General features: G+C 37.4%; 4 protein-coding genes across 4 annotated transcripts; 3 read left to right on the top strand and 1 right to left on the bottom strand.

Moving 5' to 3' along the window:
• The first annotated feature begins 255 nt into the window (after positions 1-255).
• cd63 (CD63 molecule) lies at positions 256-7,692 on the top strand. Its single transcript, XM_080030430.1, has 8 exons — positions 256-396; positions 1,188-1,276; positions 4,468-4,656; positions 4,944-5,018; positions 5,283-5,381; positions 5,633-5,776; positions 6,831-6,914; positions 7,283-7,692. The coding sequence occupies exons 2-8, from the start codon at positions 1,211-1,213 to the stop codon at positions 7,346-7,348; spliced, it is 723 nt and encodes a 240-aa protein (XP_079886556.1). The 5' UTR covers positions 256-396; positions 1,188-1,210; the 3' UTR covers positions 7,349-7,692.
• An 88-nt stretch (positions 7,693-7,780) lies between these two features.
• letmd1 (LETM1 domain containing 1) lies at positions 7,781-13,859 on the bottom strand. The gene is made up of 9 exons (XM_080030429.1): positions 13,731-13,859; positions 13,203-13,357; positions 12,447-12,562; positions 11,529-11,611; positions 11,015-11,201; positions 10,524-10,625; positions 10,132-10,284; positions 9,845-9,941; positions 7,781-9,262 (listed from the first exon to the last, which is right to left on the bottom strand). The coding sequence occupies exons 1-9, from the start codon at positions 13,844-13,846 to the stop codon at positions 9,186-9,188; spliced, it is 1,086 nt and encodes a 361-aa protein (XP_079886555.1). The 5' UTR covers positions 13,847-13,859; the 3' UTR covers positions 7,781-9,185.
• Positions 13,860-15,486: 1,627 nt separating this feature from the next.
• On the top strand, positions 15,487-17,885 carry LOC307253578 (gametocyte-specific factor 1-like; the record flags this gene model as incomplete). The annotated part of the gene is made up of 6 exons (XM_080031688.1): positions 15,487-15,568; positions 15,667-15,773; positions 16,235-16,361; positions 16,452-16,532; positions 17,585-17,642; positions 17,734-17,885. 6 exons carry the CDS (start codon positions 15,487-15,489, stop codon positions 17,804-17,806), a joined length of 528 nt encoding a protein of 175 aa, XP_079887814.1. The 3' UTR covers positions 17,807-17,885.
• A 1,377-nt stretch (positions 17,886-19,262) lies between these two features.
• LOC307253721 (gametocyte-specific factor 1-like) lies at positions 19,263-22,020 on the top strand. Its single transcript, XM_080031862.1, has 7 exons — positions 19,263-19,325; positions 20,092-20,179; positions 20,274-20,380; positions 20,998-21,124; positions 21,215-21,289; positions 21,632-21,686; positions 21,771-22,020. The coding sequence occupies exons 2-7, from the start codon at positions 20,098-20,100 to the stop codon at positions 21,778-21,780; spliced, it is 456 nt and encodes a 151-aa protein (XP_079887988.1). The 5' UTR covers positions 19,263-19,325; positions 20,092-20,097; the 3' UTR covers positions 21,781-22,020.
• The last annotated feature ends 2,810 nt before the right edge of the window (positions 22,021-24,830 follow it).

Below are 24,830 nucleotides of genomic sequence, written 5' to 3'. Positions count from 1 at the left end.
ATGTGTTAGCCTTTTTCAAGATTAGGCTACAATGTCTGATAAACTATATCTCAGAAATATGCACCAATCAGAGTGGATTTGAGTAAACAGCAGATGGATATTGCACGTGGATAACTAAATGTGATTAATACCAGATCCAGTGGATGCGAGTGTGTGTGTGTTTTTAAGTGGTCTATAAAGCTTTGGTAAAGGGTGGTGGGTTTAACGAGGAGTCCCTGAATGCATCTGTTAAAGTTATGGCCATTAAAAGAAGAAGTGGCGAGCGAGGTGGGGAGTAGTCGGGGTAGTTAGAGGAGGTACTCTGTGAGTGTGCACGACGCAAGTTAGTCCTTACAAACTCAACACTTCGTCGTCCTCGCCTTTCAACTCGGGATTTTTAAGACTTCTTCTGCACAGGTAGGGCTGAAAAACATCACACTTTGTGTTTTTGTTCTGTTAATTTAACAATTTTTCGTTTTCAGTTTGGAAACCTCGCGTGGAGTCTGTTTTGGTTTTCCCGCAAGTCTCCATACAGACAAAAAAGTTAAGATGCTTCGAGAAACGTCTGTGAAACTGCGTATCCGTCTGTGTTTGTTTTAAGACTAATTTAGTTGTGAACCTCCTAACAAATTCAATGAGAGAGAGAGAGCGGTTTGCGTTGATGAAATTTGTTACTGGGACAAAGCTGGCATTGTAGCTTAGCTGCGATTAACGGTGCGGGGTGAGGTCTGGACGAGATGTGTCCTGCTCAAAACAAAAACAGCTTTTTTCATGACTTGGATTATGTCTTATACAGGTGTTTAACGCTTAATAGACGCTTAAAAAACTTAAATCTGTCTTATTTTGTTAAATTTGATTTACAATTGAATTTTCCCCTTTGGCTACCAATAGTATCGCTCAACTTTGATTGGCCTTTTAACGCTAAAAACCTACCCTGAGGATATGTAGGCTAGTCAACATGTGTGGTCCAATGACCTACCTTTGTTATGATAAATGAAATGCGTAGTTATCCCACAGCTACCCTTCCCAATGCCTTGTATGGCTCTACATTCTTGCATCAACCCATTTTCCTTCCTATAATGACTCATGTCTTCCATTCTACTTGTAACTAAGCTGGTGTCATGTTTATGTGCCTATGACAACTGCCTTGTAAAAGTGAATGAAATGTAAAAAAGTTAGCTTATTTTTTTGTATGTTTTCTCTTCCAGGAAACTGATCCTTACCAGCCACCATGGGTGTTGGAGGGGGACTGAAATGCGTCAAATACCTGCTTGTCTTAGCCAACTTCATTTTCTGGGTGAGTAGCGGCCAGGCATTTCTATTACACGTTTACAGTCAATAATAGGGCAGCAGAGTGTCTGCAGTGAGATACTGCTAAACACAGTCACTGAGAAGTGAAAGGAAATTGTGGTGGAGCAAAATGAAAGCCACCGAAAGAGAAAACAAGGAAATAAGGCCAAATAGAGGTCTTGTTGTCAAGATAAAATCAGCCTTTTCACATCATTTATCACCGTCTGACTAGTTTTGTGACATTTTTCTCCTCTTTGCCAGTCCCCATGACTTTGAGCATGAGATCTGCAGTGTAGTTATCGTACTTCATGGATAATATACAGTATACCCAATGTCACAGTCATCTGTTTAAATCAGCTGACACCTCTTCTTGAGAGTTTGTTTAATATCCTATTCACGAGAAACATGGCGGAACGTAAACACGAGGACATTCCTATCAAACATCCTGGAGTGACCCGAAAGTTTCCTGTATGTAAGGTGCTTGTGTCATGATGGAAACTCAATCTCGTGATGTTTCAAAGTGTAACCGCGTCATGTGACTTTTGTCCCAATTAAAGACAGTTGTGTTTGCATGGGAAGCTCTGTAGCACAATCATCACACGCAGCGCAGGGGGAAGTTCATTATTAACACCATACTTAAAAGTGAACACACCCATAGTTAGGGTTTTTTAAGGATAATGAATAATAATATAGCAAAAAAAACACAGTTGTAGTAATATAAATAGGTCTATACTTGTTTGAATACTGTACATTCACAAAACTGTAAAATGTCTTAATTAGTTTAGTTTATATCGCAAACTCTATATTCTTTAAATTTCGAATTAGTCCAACTTTCTGTTTATTGCAATTGAACAACAACTATGGCTGCACATTTTCACATTAGCTGGGAAAAGGGAGTCATTTTTGCTCGGCTTAAAGCAACAATTGTATATCAGATTAATAATGATCAATTAACCAACGAATGCTTTCGCTCTACACATTTTAATCAAGATATTAGGGTCCATCTAAGAAATCACAGGGACCTGTATACAAACTTTTTATTGGTCTGCCTTATTCTCTTTTATTGTATCCTATTATGGGATTGATGTGGCCGTTTTAGCCGGCTCTGTTCACTCCTTTTATGTTTTCCTACGTCAAACATTTGCCACCTGTTTGACGCTCAAATATTTACTTTGGCAGTGCCGACAAGGAAAGGTCTCCCCTTGCAGCGAGGGCTTAATATGGATAACTTAACAAGGTGTACTGATTACAGGTCATTTAACAGTAAGGCTAGAGACAGACCTCCCCTGTAGAAAAAACCCACAAAACATTTATGTTCATTTGACTTGAAACACCAAAACCTTAAAAAGCTGTAAGAACAGTTTTGCTAAGAAGTGTTGTTCCTAGCACGTCTTTTGATTTGTTTTGACCGTATTGCTTCTAATAGATGTCAAGAAAATAAACTGCTTTGGACAATTGACCTTGTACATGGAGAACCTTGTCACCTCACACCTAAAATAACCCTACGCTGAACTAATGTCTCTATCCTGTGCTACTACTTCCTGTATGAAGGCGTTTGTTTTTGTGTGTGGTTTTCATACTGTATAAAAAAACAAGAGAGAGCTATGAAAAGGTTATTATAATATCTGTCTGGCTCACAAATGATTCAGCGGTATGAGCTGAAAATCCCCTCCTTTAATTTCAAACTTGACCCTTTTGAGGCAAACAAAAGTACAACAAAAACACTGTTGTCAGCACCACAAATGTGCATATTTGGACTGTTGGTTAAATGATACAAGAAAGTTGAATAAGTCAACTCTTTTGAGAAGTTTTGAAGGGTAATAATCCTTTTATGACATGTTATAGACTAAACCATCAATTGAGAAAATTATCTGAAGATAAACAATCGACTTAAAGACAATGTATCACCTGATTAATGACGTCCTCAACCACATATTCCTCATGGATTTCTGTCCTCTTTTGCATATTCTAGTAGTGCACAAACTCTGAAGTTCAATGTGAGGAGTTTCTGCTAAAAAGTTACTTGTTGGAAGTCTGTTGAATCTCCAATAAAATTTAAAAAAAATACAAAGAGAAAGTTGAGTCACTGTAGAGTTGAGTGGATAATTGTAAATAACTGACGGTCAATCGATTAATCTGCCATTCGTTACTAATCATTTGCTCTATAAAATGTCAGAAAACAGCTGGAACAGTTCCTTTCACAGTTTTATAGACGTAAACAGGGCCTGAAGTCATGTCATCAGATTGCTTGCTTTGTTTGACCAGCACTCCCAAAATCCAAAGATATTTAACTTATGTTAACGTAAAACAAACGGAGCCGGAAATCCTCAAATTAAAAAGAAGGAACAAGGAAATGTCTGGGATTTTTTTTTTGTTAAAAAAAAAACTTAGACAATCATATGAAAATTGTTGATTGCTGATAACTCTACTCCAACCCCAATGAACTAAGTGATTAATTAACTAATGTTTCAGCTGTAGTGGTTAAATCCCCCCCTATACTTGAATCCCACCACAGTCTAATATCCACAGTGAACTGCCCGCTCTGCTATTGATAAAGCCCCGTCAAAGTAAAGGTTATGCTCTGCACTGTAGTGTTTGCTCTAGAGCTTGTAGATCCCGAACAGTTTACCCAAACAATGTTTGTAAAAGATCAAGTGATCTGCTCCCGTCACCCCACCCAGCAGTGACACATACATATCACATTTTATCATCTGATCATATTACATCTGCATACAGGAACTTAAGACTGTTGCAACCTCCTTGCATCTATTTATCTTTAGCGCTTAGTCATTCTGTCTTCTTCAGGGAATTGTTCCAAAAGAAAGGCTTGAATCTTATGAGAATGTGAATAATTAATTGCTAAGTTGAATCATGACTTACTTGAATGAATGTAGAAATTGCAATACCCCTTTTAGAATTGATATATTTGACTTTTTGACGAAATCAGTGAATATCTCGATCGGTCATGATGCAGGATGCGTTACCTGTCCGTACTGTGTGTGCGCTGGAAAAAAAAAGAATAATACAAAGGCTAGGCTCCGTAAACGGCGTGTTGCTAGCTACAGTGCAGCCCCTTTGTTTACATACCGATTTACAGAAGCTAGGCTGTGTATTAAGACCACATTTTTTCCAGCGCACAGACAGCAGAAATCAAAGCACTAATTCCACCATTACCAACCCTCCCTGTGTTTTCTGCAGCTATGTGGCCTCGCGTTGGTCATCGTGGGGATCCTGGTTCAAGTGGCTTTGCATAAAACCTTCATGATCCACGATGCATCGGCCTCCGGAGCGCCCATCGTCATCATTGCCATCGGCGTGGTGATCTTCTTCATCGCATTCTTCGGCTGCTGCGGAGCCTGGAAAGAGAGCTACTGCATGGTCACAACGGTAGGTCATATAGTGCCGTATCTGGTAAATAGTATATGAGTGGCACATATATTAAATGGTGTGTGTAATTTAAGTTAAGTTAAATTGCTTCAATGGTATAAATTACACAAGGCAACATTGAAATTTGTCTTTTCGCATATCCCCGCTCACACCAGACTCCAGTGGGGGTCCTCGCGCAGGGTCAGCCATAGTACAGCGTCCCTGTTAACATGTATTTATGGTATACAAATTGTAATAAAGTTCATGTCAGTCACCTAAATATCTTTAATTTCTGTTTTTACCTACAGTTTGCCGTCCTTCTGTCACTGATCATCATTGTTGAGATCGCCGCCGCAATCACTGCATACGTCTTCAGAAACAAAGTGAGTTTAGACAACAGTTTGACTGTTTTTTTGTTTTATTTAAGGCAAGACACTGCAGGTGAATAGGGTAACAATTTTAACTTATAGATATCCTCATAAAACTTTGCCAGTTGATTACTTTCATTAAAACAATGATTTTTTTGGTATTAAAAATGTTTCATAAAATGTTTGAATAAGCATGCAAACTTGGCAATCTTTAACTGATTATGTGTAAAGGTAGGAGGTTTGATTTAACGTGGCTTCCGTGTTGTGTCCCCCATCTAGATCTCAGCGGTGGTCCAGGACAGCCTCACTGAAATGATCACCAATTACCACAACGGGACAGATGAATTCAAAAAGACTGTGGACCATCTGCAGGAGGATGTGAGTTCAGTGTGAAGTGTCTCGCTCACTGTTTACTTAGTCTGACAACACCTTCACATAACATTTCTGCATCCTGTTGGTCCGCGCTGCATGACAGGACTGTTTTTCTTTGCACAATCTATTGACAGTGACACTACATGAAATAGTTTTGCTTTATGTGACAAAACGATGTGATTGGTTATGTGACTACTGCCACTTTATAACTCGCCTGTTAATATTAAATGTTCTTTATTTTTTATTTTCACTTCCAGTTGAAATGCTGTGGTGTGAACAGTTCTTCTGACTGGAAGAACTTCAAACCCGATAGAAACTCTGTGCCTGACTCATGCTGTGTGAATGTCACTACTAACTGTGGAAGTGCAACCATGACCGACCCTGTCAAAGTGCACCAGAAGGTAAACTATTGTTCTGTTACTCCTCACAATATTAAAAAAAGAACTTCTCTGCTATAAAAAGTAAAAAATGCTGAATAAGAGACACATTTGGATAAACGATCTCTATCAGCGCTAACCTTTATTAAGTAAACATTATTAATGTGAAACAGGCACACAAATAAATGTTTCCATTATTGGTAGTAACTTTGTACAGCTATGATTTGGCTGTAGAAGAGGGAACAGGAACATGAATATTTAGAAACACAGTATCACTTTGTGTAGTACATTCTGAAATGTAACTTTGCCGTTTAGAACAGGGTACGAATTACATCCTCATGAAACATTTTCAACTGTCCCATTTTATCCATTTTAGAAAAATAACATAACACTTTGGTCAACAATCACTTAAATTATTTGTATATACATATTACAAAGCAGGATATTTAACAGATGAAACACTGCAGTATGTGATGACAAAAAATGTAATAACAAAACTATTACTATATTCCCTCAAACCAATCTGGCATATCTGTGCCTAACTACACAACAAAGTTAGTGATTTGGTTGATGGAAAAGGACAAACATCTACAAAACTTAAGAGATATTGTTGAGAACAAACTGGAGCTAGACATAAAGTAAATATTAGTCAGAAACTTGGCTCCAATTGGATAATAATGTTGCTCTGTGCCAAGCACACATAAAGTATGTGCCTGTACACAGGTGCATGTAACTGAGACCTCTCGTATAACTGCTTCCCCAACTTAATAAATTAATATACTTGTCCATTCACATCCCATATAACAAAAAAACATAACCTATTTGGTATAAAACAACTTCATCAAATGTGTACTTCATATTAGATTTTAATAAAGTCAGAAGATTATAAAAATGGTGGATTTCACAGTCGTTCTTATTTTAACAGTGTGGGAACTCAAAGAATGAGGAAGTAAAAACAACTTCAACAAAACACAAGCAAAAAAGAAAAGAAAAAGATAATGTTTCTGTCTCTGTTAAAAACTTAACCAGTGAAATGTCCAAGTCGAGTCTTAACTTTTCTGTTTTGTTGTGTGTTTAGGGTTGTCACGATGCTGTGGAGGCATTACTGAAGAAAAACATCCAGTGGGTGATAGTTGCAGCTCTTGTTATTGCTTTCCTGCAGGTAAGTTGCATTAGAAACCAAACAGTGCCGACTTGACCTCATTTTCATTAAATCCCAGACACACCTAGACTCACTAAAATTACTTTCTTTAGAAGATTGCATTGCATGAATGTTTCTATATTAATCTGTAATATTTGAGTAATAACTTCCTAAAGGTAGAGTCAGTGATTCAGGAGACAAAGTGATTTGGACAACAAGCGTTCTCCAGAATCGCTGACTCCACATTTAACACATTTATACATCTGATGGTTTTAACTTGTTTCTGCCCTTTAAAGACTTCCAAGTGATACAGGATATAGATAAAGCTTTTATTACACTGTATATCTCAATGAATATCAATGACCTCTCCTTTTGTGTTCTCCCTCCAGATAATGGGCATCGTGTTCTCCTGCATCTTGATGAGAGGAATCCGCAGCGGCTATGAAGTCATGTGATCCACACCGGAGTGGGAGTTAGTTGGCGGTTCATTTGGACACTTTCAATATGTCCCATCTTATAGTTCAAATACAATACAGATATATTTTCCCTATTTTCATTGATTTTTGGATTTTATTTTCTTAGGTTTAATATGTTTGCTGCTTCGATATTGTAAGTTCTTAGAAAAATAGAAAGGATTAATGTCCACACCTTTTTTGCAGCGTGTGCTCAAATTTGTTTGTCAAGTAATTTAACCATATTTTAATTTGCTTGTTAAGACACTTTTAGATCGGTTTTAGTGCAGAGTTTCTGTATTTTGCTGGTTGTCAGTTTCGGTTTTTAATAAAGACTCTTTAAATTACATGTGAAATTGTTTCATTATATTAAATATAAACAGGGGAAACTAATGCACCATGAAAGGTGTTTTTATTTCAGACATTCCCATTACAATATTGGCACAGCAACACAACATTCAAAACATTTTGAGCAACAAAAAAAATCACATTTTAAAATAAAACGGAAGAGAACTTTTGCAACTCATATTTCAGATGTATTGTGCCAGTTCTTGTGAAAGGCACAGGAAGCAAATTACATTTCCTATTTTTTTTTACTCTACAGCACCAAACACCAGCCCAGGGGACGACGTGCAGTTCCTCTTAAAATAAACCACAAAATCTTTAAAAAAAAAACTCAAAAGATATTCTATGATGTAGTGTGGTCTGTCGAGGATAAGTTCATGTCATTTTAAGCAAGAAAAAAAATAAAGTAAACAATTAAGTAAAGTGCCATCACAACTATTTTCAGACATCTTGTAAATACTTTGCTTAACCACACAAAGGTTAAACAATTAAGGATATAAATTAAAATAAGTGGTTCAGCTTCTCACCTCACAAAAAATTTGAATGTCTATGCATTTGACTAATAATTCGGCTTTTTTTTTTATGTCGACCGGTTTTTCTGTATTTGAGACCCCCATTTCCTTTCCAAAAAACATTTTCCACAAATTTGAGTATTTTTGCTGGTAATACCCAATTTTGCCATGACCAGCATTATAATCTTAGAGAAGACGTTCCAGCAGAGGACAAAGTGAGGTAAACGTATGAGAGGATGTGCTTTAAGTGAACATTTAAAAATATTTTAACTGCAATATTATGAATGGAATGTGTCTGAACAATCTGGCCATTCCACAAGCAAACTATTAATATTACCTACTGAAACAACTTTGTTTCCCTGCTACTATATGAAGTGTTGTAACGATGTGTTAGCTAAGACGTAAACAAACATCAAAACGGAGCTTAACAATGGTAAAAAAAAAAGCTTCAGATACAGCGGCAGGTAATCATGATTTTACCTGAACACCACAACTTAATATTATAGTTCAGTGCATCAGTCAGTTTAAGTACTTTGTGAAGGTCTGAATTACATGAGAACTCCACGCAAGATTTGAAAGTCAATACACACCTGCCTTATCATGCTAATTTACTAAATAGAATCCCGTATTACTTCCCTGATAAAGACACAATGGATATGCCATATATTTCCAAAATAAATCCCATTAAATGGTTATTTACTTTGTGATATGTTCATAGCTGACACTAGAACTTATATTGGCAAAAATGGAAGGTTCAAAGGCATATAGAGATAATAGGATCCTTTTTTGTACTGAAAACCTGTTTCAAGTTTTGGGATAAGAGCTTCTTTCTTTTCATTAACTTAAAAAAATCTTGCCAAGAACAGTTTTTAAATGTTTTTTCCCTTGGCAAAAAGGAGACGTTGACAACTCTCAGGAAGTTGTTATTCCCAGTGCACGAAAGAGAACATAATCTCAGAGAGCAGATTGCTTCAGGCTTCCTGTCAGTGTCGGCCGGTGGCATTTGGGTAGTTGGCAGAGAGAAATACAATGCTGTGCAAAAGCAGTGAAGCTTCGGATTCTGCAAAAGGAAAGAAAAAATTTAATTAAAATTGAAACCAGATAGATGTGTCAAAATGAAGGGTTAAAGGAACAGTTCAACATTTTGAGAGTTCGATGACAAGATCACGACTGTACATTCATTGGAATTCAATAGATTGTACAAATTAATATTTGTAGCCATTTGTGGCCCCTAAAAATCAAAGGGACAAATCAACTCTGAATGGATCTGAAGAATACACACGCAATGTGGGCAATTTCGGCAAAATGGTTTTGATATTTTTGAGTGTGAGGTAACTGAGCACAGCCCAAATACTTTGTAAAACGACAAATTATAAATAAATTTAGTCAGAACCAGATGTTTTCCTTTTTTTCTTTATGCTAAGCTAATGATCTGTAGCTTCATATGCACCACACTGACATTACTGTTATCAATCTGTCCATCTAACTCTGTGCAGGACGCAAAAAAGGATACTACAAAAAATACTGAAAAAAATAATAAATAGAATAAATAAATATAAGACAAAACAGACATGTAAACAGGATATTTTGTCAACAAAAAGAAGAAAAATCACAAAAATACTGCACATCCAAAAGTAAATACCTTTCAAAGCGGAGGACAGCTGAAGCCACTGGGATAGCCACTCACGGCACTCCTGAGCACTGAGACCATTAGCATAGAGCCCCCTTACGTAACAAGCCTGAAGAGAGAAATATATTATGTATTGTTCTTGTATAATATTCTATTATTTTGAGATAATGGATTTTATTTGATTTGTTTTCATCAAAATTAAAACAAAAGAAAGGCCTGATATATTTCACTATTTGAAAGTTTCACTTTTTTTGAGAGGTACCTGGATAAACTTTGCCACGTGTTGCATAGCGACTGACCTGTCTGAGCTCTGCATCACTGAGCTGGTGCGGGCCCAGTCTGCTGAGGGCCCGGTCCAGCTGCAGCAGCTCCATGGCGTGGCTGTTCAACCGCCGGCCAACCATGAAGCCCGGGAGGCGGGGAGTCAGGAAGAGCAGGGGGCTGATGTTTCTCTGATGGGTCATTAAGACAGACTTTAATATGGAAGCTTCTTGCTTTGTCTTCGTGAAGTGTAACATTGCAGAAGCCTATAGCCTACTACATCTAATTTCTAATTTTCTGTGAGTATGAAAATGGCAAAGAATGTTGAATCCAGACAGAGGGATATTCTGTGGTGTTCAGGTTTAGTAAGTATAATGCATTTTATGCGAACAGAATAAGTGTTTGTGGGGGTGAAGGGGTTTTAACTGACCATCTGATTGACACTCATCCTCTGTATACCCAATGGGGGTCCGGAAAACAGGTACCGGACTGCAAGGATCTCTGTCAATTTGGGATTTCCTCCACTTTGGACCTGAAAATGTACAGAGAGTCAGTTAAATGTTTTTACATTTTTTAAGATTATTTTTTAGCATTTTTTGCTTTTTATTAGACAGATTTGGAGAGACAGAGTTGAAATGGGGAAAAGAGGGGAGGACATGCAGAGAACCGACCGTGGGTCGGATTCAAACCGGGTCTGCTGCGATGAGGACTGAGCCTTTAGGGGGACGCTCTAATCACTACACCACGAGCGACCCAGCGAGGAAACACATGTAGTGAGTGAAGTCCAATCAATATCAATCAACAGTGTGAACAGGAAACAGTTGTATAGTGACAAATAATGTATTGAATTATTATTATTATTATAATTACTGACAATCCTTTTTAACGGTATGGACATTGCTCATGAGTCCTGATACTTACTTTAGCACACAGAGCCTTGAGGCTACTCTGCAGTCGTCTATCTTTGACTGTGCTGCTCGTGTCCTCGAGCCCTTTGAGGACAGGCGTGTGGTGCTGCACCCTGAGGGAATGATACACCTTCCGGAACTCCACCTGCTGCCTGGCATTCCAGAAGTGAGGGATGAGGAGCTGACGAGGGAAGAAGTACCTGGAAGTGAACAGGAAGAAGACAGAGGGGAAATGAAGGATCCCAAACAATGTAGGACAAAAAACAGTTCAAATGTCAGCCATTCTTGCAAATACTTTTTTGTTGTTGTGTCAAAATCAGTGAATATCTCCTCACGATTCCGTGACATGTCCATACTGAGTGTGAATTTGTTTGGTGTTATTACATAGCTTAGGCTGTCTTCACGACAGATTTTTTTCAATGCACTATGTACAGGTAATAGATCGTTAGGAGATATTCACTGATTTTGACAAAAAGTGATTTTGTCAACAAGCAAGCTAACTCCACCTTTAATTCAAAGTAACTCACATCAAGACAAAAACCAGGTAGTTGGCAAAGGGAGGGATGGAAAGCACCACCAGCGGAAAAGCCTTCATCACGTCTCTGCGAAACTGCAAAACAAACGTAAAGTAAGACAAAGCTTCTGTGAGATTACTAAACCTTAGAGACCTGAAATGACACAATGGAAAGCTATTTAATAAAAACACTGCACACATAAAGATATTACTTACTGCAGTGCAGAAGCTCAGATATCTGACTGAATCTGATTTCTCAATAGCATAAACCCCATATCTAGTTACAAATGAGATATTTTTAATATGACAAATGGTGGTGTCTATCAACAGCTGTGCTGTGTGTGGACATTATGTTGATATATGATAGTATGAAGGTCGAAACTGCAGAGGCCTCCATATTGTTATACTTACACATTTAAGTTAAGAATAGGCACCAGATGATGAAACTATCATACCATAATTATCTTTTCAAAAATAATTGCAACTAACATTAATATTCAGATAATTCTCAAAATATTCACGTTACCTTACATTTAGTCAAGAACCACAGATATGACACCCATATGTTTGTTAAAAATCAATCTTTTTTTCTTTAATGGGCAGGCCAAGCCTCCAGCCATGGTGACAGGTTTAGGATTTAGGAATAACTGAAAAGGTGCAGCACCCCCTTGAGGAAATTCTAAATACAACAGAAAATCAAGAGTATGTAAGAGCTAGAAGGCTTTTTCAAAGCACTCGTGTGGATATTCATCATTATCCGGATAACCGTAATTCACAAAGATCAACATATTGATCATGTTGAAAGATCATTAGTGAGTGTAATATATCACAAGTTGCAATAGAATCGTATATACTGCCATCCATTGATAGGACGAAAAACCTCCCAGCTGTAATGTGCATCAAAGACCCTGCACCATAGTGAGGCACCCACCTGTCTGAGTTTGACCATCTCCCTGTACGGCAAATCCTTGACCTGCAGATTCTCATAGAACATCACCCCTTTTATCCTCCTCACTTCTGTGGCATCTCGGTACAGCAGCTTGAACCCTGGAATGATTTAACAGCAAAACACATTTAAAAAAAAAATTATTTTCATATTTCTATTATAACTTAATAATGCTTAAAATGTGGATAGATTAGGGCTGTTTTTAGCCTTAACTTAGGGATATACACTTTACAAGATGCCTCCTATTTACATAAGGCGAATGAGGTTGAGGTTCACTGCTAAAAAGTACACTGACATTTGAAGAGGAGCCGCCGCTAATCGAAACATCAACCCTCAAGCCACAGCGGCTCTCACCTGTACAGTTCTGCGTAAATGTTTCCACAGCCTAAATTTGAATTATGTTAAACTGTTATTATAGTCTGTTATTATCCTGCATGTCATTCTGCTATGTTTGTACTTCTGTTATTTACTGTTAATCTGTAAGCATCCTGTCCATAAAGCACAGTGTTGTGACAAAGAGTGTCCCCTTGAGGACAATAAAGTCTAAAACTGGTAAATGAGATAATAAACTTTACTCCTAGGTAAATAGGCCTATATTAACTATCATCTATCACTATCAACTTACACTGTGCTCATTTTTCAGGCTTCACTGCATCCAATGTTTTTTAAACTTTAGTAGGCTATAGGACGTTAGAAAAGACGTATTTAGGATCTCAGGGGGGGCATTAACAGTTAACTTACCTTCCACAAATGTGTGGTAGAGCTGATAAAAGCGAGGAAACCGCCTTTTGAGGAAAACTTCATATTTGCTATTTGCCCTCTGCAGCGTGGTGGCGACATATCGACCAATACCTCGTCTAACTTTAGAGGACGAGTAGTGTCTACACACTGGCAACCTGTAAAACAGAGCAGGTAACGACTTTAAGGACGTCTATGGCATGTATCAGGAATTTAAAAAATGTATTAAAATCCCGGAAATGATCTCAGTAATTCAACGCCATAGTGTTTGGTTGTATTAAACAGAAAACAACCTTATACTAATCTATTTTTACATTTGACGTGTACCATTGACAAAGCAAAACACCATTTCTTAAATACAAAGTGGATAAGTCCCTTTTCGTCAAGCCATATATGTTTGAAAATCCTTTATCAAACGTAAACAACCAAATATGCAGCGCGCCGCTTAGCAAGGGTGCGGGTCAGATGTGCTAAAAAGGGAAAGTAACAGTTTGTGGACGAATGAGCAACAAAATACAGTTTTAGACATACCTGGACTGACATGACACTAAGGGAGAATAAAGTCCATTTGTTGTTCTGTTGGTCCTGACAGCACACAGTCGGATCAAAGACAAATGGCTACACAAGCTCGAGCAGGACAGCGCCATGTTGGACACCGTGTTCCGTGTAGTTACCGTAATGACGCTAATATACCGCTAACTCCAATACGAGTTACCGTAATGTCTGATGTATGCCTAACCCAGAATTCGAATTAGCCAACATGCAACATACATGGCAACATACATACAAGGATGGTTTGAATTTGGTTTTAAATTACTCTCAGTATATTTTCACAAATAACAAATTAGAAGTTAGAAAGATACAAAGCATAAATCAAGGGCAACAAAACTGAACAGAGGTGGGTAAATATAAAGATTAACATTATTAGGCCTACAATTGTAGGCCTAATAATTGAACATAAATGAAAACCAAATACAGACACACAGATCAATAAAGTAGGCTTATATACACCTTTGTTTGACTTCTGAATAATTTAATATATTTGTTTTATCATCCACCCCTGATGAGTTGCTTTGGTTTGAACCAGACGTCACTTGATTTCGCGCGATGTCGTCTAGATTTAGACAGGATTATTTAAAATAATTTGAATGTATATAGCCTAAACCCCCACCCCGTTTTTTTATCAATTTATTCATTGATATATATTATTTTCTTTTAAAATGACATCAATTATATTGTTACACACTCCGATACAGTTGGTGGCGGTATGCACCAGAGAAAGCTATGGTTGCAACCCGCCATTAAACAAGAAGAAGAAGAAGAAGAAGAAGAAGAAGAATTACCGATGGGCGGAGTCTCAGAATCGAGTCTTTTCGCCGGTCACGGACAGGAGGCCGACGACAAACAAAGGTCTACAAAATCATATTTTTTTGTGGTTAAACTACATTGTGTGCAGACTGTACCCAACACACATGTTAAATACCTCAAAAGTTAAGACTTAAATTATAAATATATTAGTGTTGCTTTGTTTGCCAGGTTCTAGGCTACTTGGTTTTATTAGCTTACTCGGCGAGGTGCCAGTGTTAGCAACCTTGACTGCGAGCCACATTTGTCCTGCAGCAGTGCTTGACGATTAGCTATTTTTTTGCTCAATTAATTCTTCTAGAAGGTCTTCCTTTTTGTCTACGAGTAAATAACCTTCAAACGTCTCTGGTTGGAAATTGCAAACCTGGGACTGTGTTGAGTAAAAAGGTTAACGCTAGCCTTTAAAACGTGGTTAACTTTGTGGCTTCCGGGTAATTTGCGGCGAAATGCTATCTTTTCCCCTGGCGGCCATTACTTTAGCAAACTAGAAAGCACCAAGAAAAGATAAGGACTTGTTTTCTTATAGCAATAAAGAAATAGTCCTTTTTGTATTTTTATAAATACAGCATACATACTTGCTGCTAAGTAGACCCCATGGCTCTCCCTGAAAAATAAACTAAAATTAAAACTTAAAGGTTTTTATTTGTCAAGCAAAAAAAAAAAAAAAAAACTACACCAGTAAGCTGAAACAATTTCAAGTGATTAGATCATTTGTCGCACCTGTTTAGTCTCTTCCATCATTGGATAGATCTGATTGGTTGTCATGGCTCTGCAGCTTTTGAATGTTAACATGTGCATCCAGTAACCCACATCTGTCCTTGTTTTTTTTTGCATTCCAAATTAACTTGAAAATATCTCCTTGTCCTTGTCCCAGTTTGAATGAAGTTGGTGTGCATCATCACTCAATCCCTGAAAGTTAAACATGGAGACCATCAGATTTGGAACCACCACTGGCCCATGCAAGACGGCTGCATCTGAGAGAGCTCAGATAGCAGATGAAACTGGTAAAACAAAAGATTGTTCTTCCACATTTCTTTTCTGTTCCAATACATTTTAATGGGTGAAGTGCATTGATTTGTTCCTCCTTTTTGACTTTTTAAAGAGGAAAAGGGAAACATTGACCCGGACAAACTCTTCCAGTGCCCCTTTGACAAGAACCACCAGATCCGGGCCTGTCGCTTCCCTTACCATCTCATAAAGTGCAGGAAGGTGAGTTGAGTACTTGTTCATCACACAACTTACTTGAGCCGATATTAAAAGAGAAGTTAAGGTAAGGCAAACAACGTAATTCTTTCACAGAACATTTTTGTTTTTACACTCAGTTGGCAGTTTATTAGGCACGTCTACTCAAAACTGCTAAACACAGAAAATCCTGGAATATGACGTCATATTAGAGCCATTGTATGTGTGGACAGGGGAGGTAGGCATCATTCAAAGAAAAAATGCAGAAATTCTCTGAGATTAAAGCCCCAAACGTATGAGAGAAAACTGTGAAAAATAGTTTTTCTTTTGTCAAGGAACCACATTGTTTGTCATGTTGGAATGTGTTACTAAATCAAATTATACTTTATGGCCAGATTTAGAAATAAAGAAATACTAATGCAAATGCTATGGCTGTTTTCCATCATTGTAGGATTGACTGTTTCTTAATTTATCTCACATCAATGTAGAATCATCCAAAACTGGCCAGCGAGCTGAAAACCTGTCCGTTCAACGCTCGCCATCTGGTGCCAAAGCATGAGCTGACCCACCACACGGAGACCTGTAGTGACAGGATTTCTGTGGACACTGAAGAAGGTAAGATCATAACTACATTGTCTCTTTCTTTACACTGCTGAGTCAATGTGTATTTCCAGTGTTTCTGAGTAATTAATGCTCTGTTTACAGTTGGCACAAATGGACACTGTACATGGCAGGTCCCCGTCAGTACCTGGGTGAACCCCGACATGACAGAGAACTGGGATGAAGGTATCATTAATTACTACAACATGTTGTTTTTACAATTTAAGTTGTGTAGATAAAAAAGTAGCCAAACGTGAGTTGACTTTTATTTTGAAGCCGGTAAGAACAGGAAGTTAGCGCTTCAGGTAGTTAGCTAGCTTGAAAGGCAACTCATTCAGCTGCAGAGAAAAGTCAACAGTAGTCTAAAAACAAAGTTTGAAATAAGCCACTGAAGAACTACTCCCAACATATTCACAACAACCTTTTTAATTTATCCTAAATTGTACCAATATGTATACTTATTTATTTAATAGGCTATGTTTAATGTTTTAAAGTTTGGTTTTAATTAACAGAAGGACATTTTCTAAAAATGTTTATTATTATCAATATAATAATTATATGTATACAAAAAAGATATAGATATAGATATTATTTTTATATTTTTATGGGGAGAAATAATTCTAAATCAGCAAAAAATTGCAATTGGCAGGTTAGATTATTTTGTCTAAATTGCAATCAGTGCACCCCTATTCATTTTTCTACAATTATTACTGCACACACTAGGATATAATATGAATTGAGAATCTCAAACGAGACCAAGATGACAGGCTCAAAGGTAATTAGAGCGAAATGCAAGGGTTAAGGTTATGCAAGTTTTCGATCATACTTTGTGTGCTACCGAATTTATTTTTGTGCTACTGAATTTTTTTGCTTGCTAGCACCAGTGCTACCACCTAAAAAAATAAGCGTACAGCCCTGGTGTTAATACATAATAGGCTCTGGAAACTGGTATGTACAAAAAAAAAAAAAAAAAAAAGGTCCCACAGTCCTTACCAACATGACTGTTTACAGAGCCTAGGCTGTGTATTAACAATGGCTTTTTTTGCAGCGCGCACACGTTAGGCAAAGGAAGAGGATCATGACAAATTTTTTAATTGAATTTTGAAGAGATTTTATTTCAGAATCGTACTTTCAGTATCTAAAGCAAGCAATATTAATTTCCTCCCCTTGTTCTTTGATGATAACTTTGAGTACATTGATTTTCAGCATTTAGTTTACAGAGTGTTTTTCTCTTGCAGAGGCTGACGATACTGCAGCTCCCTTCGTGTGGGGTGTAACCACCACCTTGAATAAGAAGTGAGTGTTCTGTTTCAGTTCTTAGCACTTGTTTGAGTATTTATAATAATTCGTTTTTCTCTAACTGTTGTTTTGTTTTGTTTCTCTGCAGACAGGAAAGACTCACCAACAATCTGGATCCAAGCTTTAGAGTGCCCATGACCCTCCCTTGGTCCGGGATCTAAACCACAATTAAGTCCTTTTGTATGCATGCATGGATATTTCTTTTTTAATTTGTTCTTAACTAGTTTCTAGCCACTTATTTGTATTGACATTATGTGGCAAGTACCCTAAATGCAGAGTAAGGTGATAGTTGAGTTGCCTATACACACACCAGTGACTCCTTTTATTTTCTAAATGGACTTTTCTGTATTTAGATTACCCCCTCCCATATTTCCTCTTACAATAACAAATTGCATTGTTTGAGTATTGTGTGCTTTTATTAAAGGTGTTTATTTCAAATACATTTGCATGGATATTTATGGTCTGTTATATGTGTGTATAGCTGTTAATATCCCTTAAATTGTCTGGGATCTAAAGTACCACATGGGGCAGCTGACATTAGTTGTTTTATGTTGAGGAAAGGCTCCAGGTGAAAGCTATAGCAGTGAGCTTGATAATCCTCGTGTGTGGGCGGCCAGCCAGCTCACTATCATATCTAAGTGACATTATTGATTTCATGTGATGTCTGTCTATTTTAGTCGGGACTATTATTGGAAGTGTTCAGACGGGCTACGCGCTGCCCTGTGACTGTCACCATCTGAGAACAGAGTAGGATACGTGCAGGTCCTATGCCATAGGGCCTGCACTTATCATCACTAGCACTTATCACTGCATTTATCATTAATGTGTGTGAGAAGTGGTCTGTCACATATATCGGATGCAATTTTCATTAATTAATTCCTTGAATTACCCTTTGATTATGTCCCGAGGCCAAAGTTATGGTCTATACAGGGCGGCTTTACGTATGTCAATGAACAACTGGCTCTTACACTTATAGTATATGTTACCGCCTATACACAGAGTGTTTACTGAGAACAGGGATCCTCCATGTTAGTTTTAAACTCTTGAACTTGCTGACCAGGCAAACCACAAGTCAGTGATGTTAATTGCCCTTTGTTTACATAGGCTACCCATTTACAGAGCCTAGGCTGTGTATTAACACTGTTTTTTCAGCGCACACACAGTAGGCTACATAGGCTAGAGGTAGTGGATAATGAGGAGATATCATAGGTAGCCTAGTAGGCTATATTAAAGGGAGATATTCACAGATTTGGACAGAAAGTGATTTTGTCAACACGTGATCTCCAGAATCCCTGACTACACCTTTAGCTGGTTCTTTAGCCTTTATAGATCTCCAAAATTGTATGCATAATTGGTAGCCAACAAGTTTAAATAAATAAACATAAATGAAAAACAAATACAGACTCACAGATATATCAAATAGGCATATACACCTTTTTTTGACTTCTGAATAATTGAATATATTTTTACCCCCATCATCCACCCCAAGGCCATGGACCATAGTAGCATGGACCTATAAAGAAATCCACCCCTGAGTTGAGTTGCTTTGGTTTGAACCGGACATAACTTGAATTCGCGCGATGTCGTCTACATTCGAGAATTGCCGATGGGCGGAGTCGAACTTATCGCTTTTCGTCGGTCACGGAAGAGAAAAAAAGGTCTACAAGATAATATTTTGTGGTAAAACTAAATTATGTGCTGACATATTAAAAATATATATATTTTTGCTTTGTTCCTGCATTCTGCTCTGTTTTACTCGTTTTATTAGCTGTGAGGTGCCAAGTGTTTGCTAGCAACCTTGACTGCGAGCCACGTTTTTCCTGCAGCAGTGCTTGACAATTAACTCATGTTAGCCTACTTCCAGAAGGTCTTAGTTTGTCTGCAAGTAAAATACCTTCAAACATCTCCGGTTGGAAATTGCAAACCTGGGACTGTGTTGAATGAAAAGGTAAAAACGCTAGCCTATAAAAACGTGGTTAATTTGGTGGCTCCTGTGGCGAAATGCTATATTTTCCAAAAAAAAGAAGAAGCTTGTTTTCTTGTAGCAATACTTAAACTGCTAGAAAACTTATCAAATATATAAATAAATACAACATACATACTTGCTGTTAAGTTGACCCTCTCTCTGAAAAATAAACTAAAACTTCAATGTAAAGGTTTTTATTAGTATAGCACACAAAAAACACTTCACCAGCAAGCAAAAACAATTTAAAGTGATTATTAGATAATTTGTCGCACCTGTTACATCATTGGATAGATCTGATTGGTTGTCATGGCTCTGCAGCTTCTGAATGTTAACATCTGCATCCAGTAACCCACATCTGTCATTGTTGTTTTTGCATTTCACATTAACTTGAAAATATCTCCTTATCCCAGTTTGAGTGAAGTTGGTGTGCGTCTTCACCTTTTTATATTCTATCTATGGTCTTCACTCAATCCCTGAAAGTTAAACATGGAGACCATCGGATTTGGAACCACCACTGGCCCATGCAAGACGGCTGCGTCTGAGAGAGCTCAGATAGCAGATGAAACTGGTAAAGCAAAAGATTGTTCTTCCACATTTATATTGTCTCAATACATGTTGATGGGTGAAGCATTGATTTGTTCCTCATTTTTGAATTTTTTAAGAGGAAAAGGGAAATGCTGACCCGGACAAACTCTTCCAGTGCCCCTTTGACAAGAGCCACCAGATCCGGGCCAGTCGCTGGTCTTACCATCTCATAAAGTGCAGGAAGGTGAGTTGAGTACTTGTTCATCACACAACTTACTTGAGCCGATATTAAAAGAGTAGTTAAGTACATCATACTAAAGTATAGGAAAAAATGTAATTCTATCACAGAACAGTTTTTTTTTATACAGCCAGATTATTAGACATGTCTATTCAAAACTGCTAAACATAAAAAACCCTGGTATTTGACGTCATATTAGGGCCATTGTACAGTATGTGTAAACAGAAATGTGTGTGGACAGGGGAAGTAGATGTAATTCAGAGAAAAAATTCAGAAATTCTCTGAGATTAATGCCCCAAACGTACTAGAGAAAACTGTGAAAAATATTTTTTCCTTTGTCAACGAACCACATTGTTTGCCATGTTGCAATGGATTACATCAAATTAAACTTTCTGTCTGGGGATTGCAGATGAGAAATAGCCTTTTGGCTAATTCTGGCATTTTTAACCCATGTATGATCATGTGTTTTATTAATTTGCACTTTCCCCTTCTTAAATAAACTGAATTGAAACTTTGTGGTCAGATTTAGAAATAAAGAAACACTCCTAATTGTATGGCTGTTTGCCATTATCACACTGTAGGATTGCCTGTTAACTCGCATAACTTATCTCACATCAATGTAGAATCATCCAAAACTGGCCAGCAAGCTGAAAACCTGTCCGTTCAACGCTCGCCATCTGGTGCCAAAGCATGAGCTGACCCACCACAAGGAGACCTGTGAGGACAGGAAATCTGTGGACACTGAAAAAGGTAAGACCATAACTACTTTTTCTCTTTCTTTACACTGTTGAGTCAATGTGTATTTCCAGTGTTTCTGAGTAATTAATGCTCTGTTTACAGTTGGCACAAATGGACACGGTGAAAGGCAGGTCCCCATCAGTACCTGGGTGAAACCAGACATGGCCTGGGACAATGGTATCATTAATTGCTACATGTGGTTTTTACGATTTGAGTTTTGTGTAGATCAAGAGAGTATTTCCCAAATGCCAAGTGCTTTGAGTCTGAAATATTTAAAGGAGTCGTCAGCGATTCCAGAGAATGCTTATCTCCTCATGATACACAACCTGTACGTACTGTATGTGTACATGATTTTGAACTGACAGGGATTTTGACAGGCATTCTCCTGAATTGCTCACGTCACCATTTCAATGCACAGTATCTAAAGCAATATTAATCCTCCCCTTGCTGTGTTTTGATATCTTTGCTACACATTGATTTTTCAGTGCAGCATCCAGTTAACAGCATTTTCTCTTGCAGAGGCTGACGATCATGCTGCTACCTTCGTGTGGAGTGTAAACTCCTTGAATAAGATGTGAGTGTTGTGTTTAAGTTCTTAGCACCTCTTTGTGTATTTATTGTATTAAGTTTTTCTCTAACTTGTTTTGTTTCTCTGCAGACATGCTTGAGACTCAACAACAATCTGGATCCAAGCTTTAGAGTGCCCATGACCCTCCCATGGTCCGGGATCTAAACCACAATTTGTTCCTACTGTATAGCCAGATTATAAAGTCCTTTTGTTTGTATGCATGCATGGATATTTCTTTTTTAATTTGTTCTTAACTAGTTTCTAGCCACTTATTTGTATTGACATTATGTGGCAAGTACCCTAAATGCAGAGTAAGGTGATAGTTGAGTTGCCTATACACACACCAGTGACTCCTTTTATTTTCTAAATGGACTTTTCTGTATTTACATTACCCCCTCCCATAGTTCCTCTTACAATAACAAATTACATAGTTTGAGTATTGTATGCTTTTATTAAAGGGGTTTATTTCAAATACATTTGCATGGATATTTATGGTCTGTAAAATTTGTGTATAGCTGTTAATATCCCTTAAATTGCCCACTTTAGGGCATACTGTCAAAACTCAGGGTAGTGGTCTAGCGAGCGCATCTTCTGGGTATGAAAACGTTAATGAAATTAATCACAGCTGTTATATTGTTTAAGATTTTATATTGACATTTATTACAACACATTCTCAAATCAATTCTTATTTTAACTTGTCAGGAATATTTCACGAACATGGAAATATAGATTAATTTGACTGAACATTTTATTTTTTTGATAAAGATTTTCTTTGGCAGCTGCATCTATACAATTTCCCTTCTTGGATTAACTGCAGATGTTCGTGGCAGTGACCGCACACTAAATACATAAACATATTGTATGTGATCATGACAATTAGTGATGGCAAAAAATTAACTAACTGGAAATAATTATGAAAATAAATAGGAAATTGAAACTAAATTATAAAGAAAAAATACAAGAATCTGAAAAAGTTCAAAAGGGTGCAGACTGCACATCCACACTATAAAAAAAGATGAACATGTGTTGCAGGACTGGGCCTATTCCTTTTGGCAGTATTTAATTAACTGTTCAACTGAATAAAAATAATTTTTAGATGATGAATTGCAATAGAATCTTTTGCACCTCCCAATCAAACATTAACTGCCATCTTGCGGCCACTGGATGGCACTACTGGTCAATTTCTAACTGAAGGGGCCGACACGCCCTGACACAATCACTGCCTGTGACTGCTTCCTAGCCCTTTTTTAAACTTAATTCCTTTGATTTGATCATCTAATTTTCCTTCATGTAGCTCCTCTGGTTGGGATTTTTTTTAACGTATTCACATTTCTTAACATTTTAGACTTAGACTTGTTTTATTGTCATTCAATAAATGCACCAGTGCACATATTCAATCACATGGGGCAGCTGACATTACTTTTTTTTAATGTTGAGGAAAAGCTCCAGGTGAAAGCTAGAGCATTGAGCTCGAGAATCCTCTTGTGTGGGCGGCCAGCCAGCTCACTCTATCATATCTAAGTGACATTATTGATTTCATGTGATGTCTGTCTATTTTAGTGGGGGCTATTATAGGAAGTGTTCAGACCGGCTACGCGCTGCCCTGTGACTGTCACTGGCAGGAAAATGTTTTGGGCCGAAGCCAAACTTAGTAGCTGCCCCCTGCCCCATGGTCTGTACAGGGCGGCTTTACGTCTGTCGAGGACAACTGGCTCTTACACGCAGGCCTACAGCTATTACCGCCTATACACTGAGTGTTTACTGATGAACCCAGGGATCCTCCATGCTAGTTTTAAACTTTTGAACTTGCTGACCAGGCAAACCACAAGTCAGTGATGTTAATTGGTGCTCAACAGAAGCCATACCACAACCTGTGAACTGCTGTTGCCAAGTGAATAAGACATTGTTATTTTAAAGAACGAAATGAACAGACACACACACACACACACACACACACACACACACACACAAACAGCTGTTATGTTGTTATGATTCCTCAAAACGATTCAAGTTGGTAACACTCTAAAATAAGGGAACATTAATTAATATGCATTAACCAATTTAAATTAAGTAATTAACTAACTAAGCTTAGTTAATGTTTAACTAATTTAATGCTTAACTAAGCATTATTTAACTAAGCATAGTTTATGCTTAACCAATCATTGACTAACCATTATTAACTAATCATTAACAGTTACTTAATGATTAATAAGCATTAGCTAACCGTTAATAGCATTACATAACTAATTAAAGGGACACTGTAACATTTTAAGTAATTTATTAGCTAAAATCAATATCATTCATAAATATGTCCACATTGGTGTAAAATCACCTCTGCCAATTATCTTAATTATCCTCCTGAGCGGAGAATTACAAATATTAATATTCCTTTTTGTACATTGAGCAGGCAAGTCTTATGGAGGAATACATGTTTTTGTAATGTCATTGCATTGTTTAGAATTTAGAATTGTTCTTGTCCTTGAAGGCCACTGTAGCTTCTGTTATTATTCAAAAGGGGTGGGGTTACCCAGGGAGCGTTTCATTCTAGAACTTTCTAGAACTTATGTACCCTTATTGTACTGTGTTACCTAGAAGTCTATGTGCCCGATATTAGAAAGTCACAACTAAATGCCAGCAGTCTGCTATCTAGTATCTCATTTGGCAGGTCTCATCAGACATAAATCAATGTCTGATGCTCCTAATCTAGGACATGGGAGGGAGAACTGTGTGTTCTGCAGAGTGCAGTGGTGGAAGATCAGATCATTTTCTTTGCATGTAAAAGGCATAGCACACTTTCAAAACGATTTCAAAGTGTTTCATTGACATATGAAAAGGTAATTTAACAAGATATATAAAGAGAAACATTAAGATACTAGCTTCAACATATAAAAGTATTATTAGTTTTAGAAACAAAGTGAACTCGCCGCACCCCCAAAAAGGACCCCTGTCAGTAGTGTATTAATACATTAATAGATTGTACATATGAGTAGTGTTCCTTGAAATGTTAAGTTATTTTATAACTGCTATATGTTGTTTATGGAGTTTAAAATATCACAACAATCCCACTTAAGAAGTCGATCATATGTTTTGTGTGAAAAATATTAATCTAAAAGTAACTTTGTGAGTAAAAAGTACAATATTTGCCTATGA

This window comes from Ammodytes marinus, assembly GCF_949987685.1.
Source record: "Ammodytes marinus genome assembly, chromosome: 7".
NCBI lineage: Eukaryota > Metazoa > Chordata > Actinopteri > Uranoscopiformes > Ammodytidae > Ammodytes > Ammodytes marinus.
The sequence above is the reverse complement of the archived record's forward strand: the minus strand, read 5'-3'. Positions and strand labels throughout refer to the sequence as shown.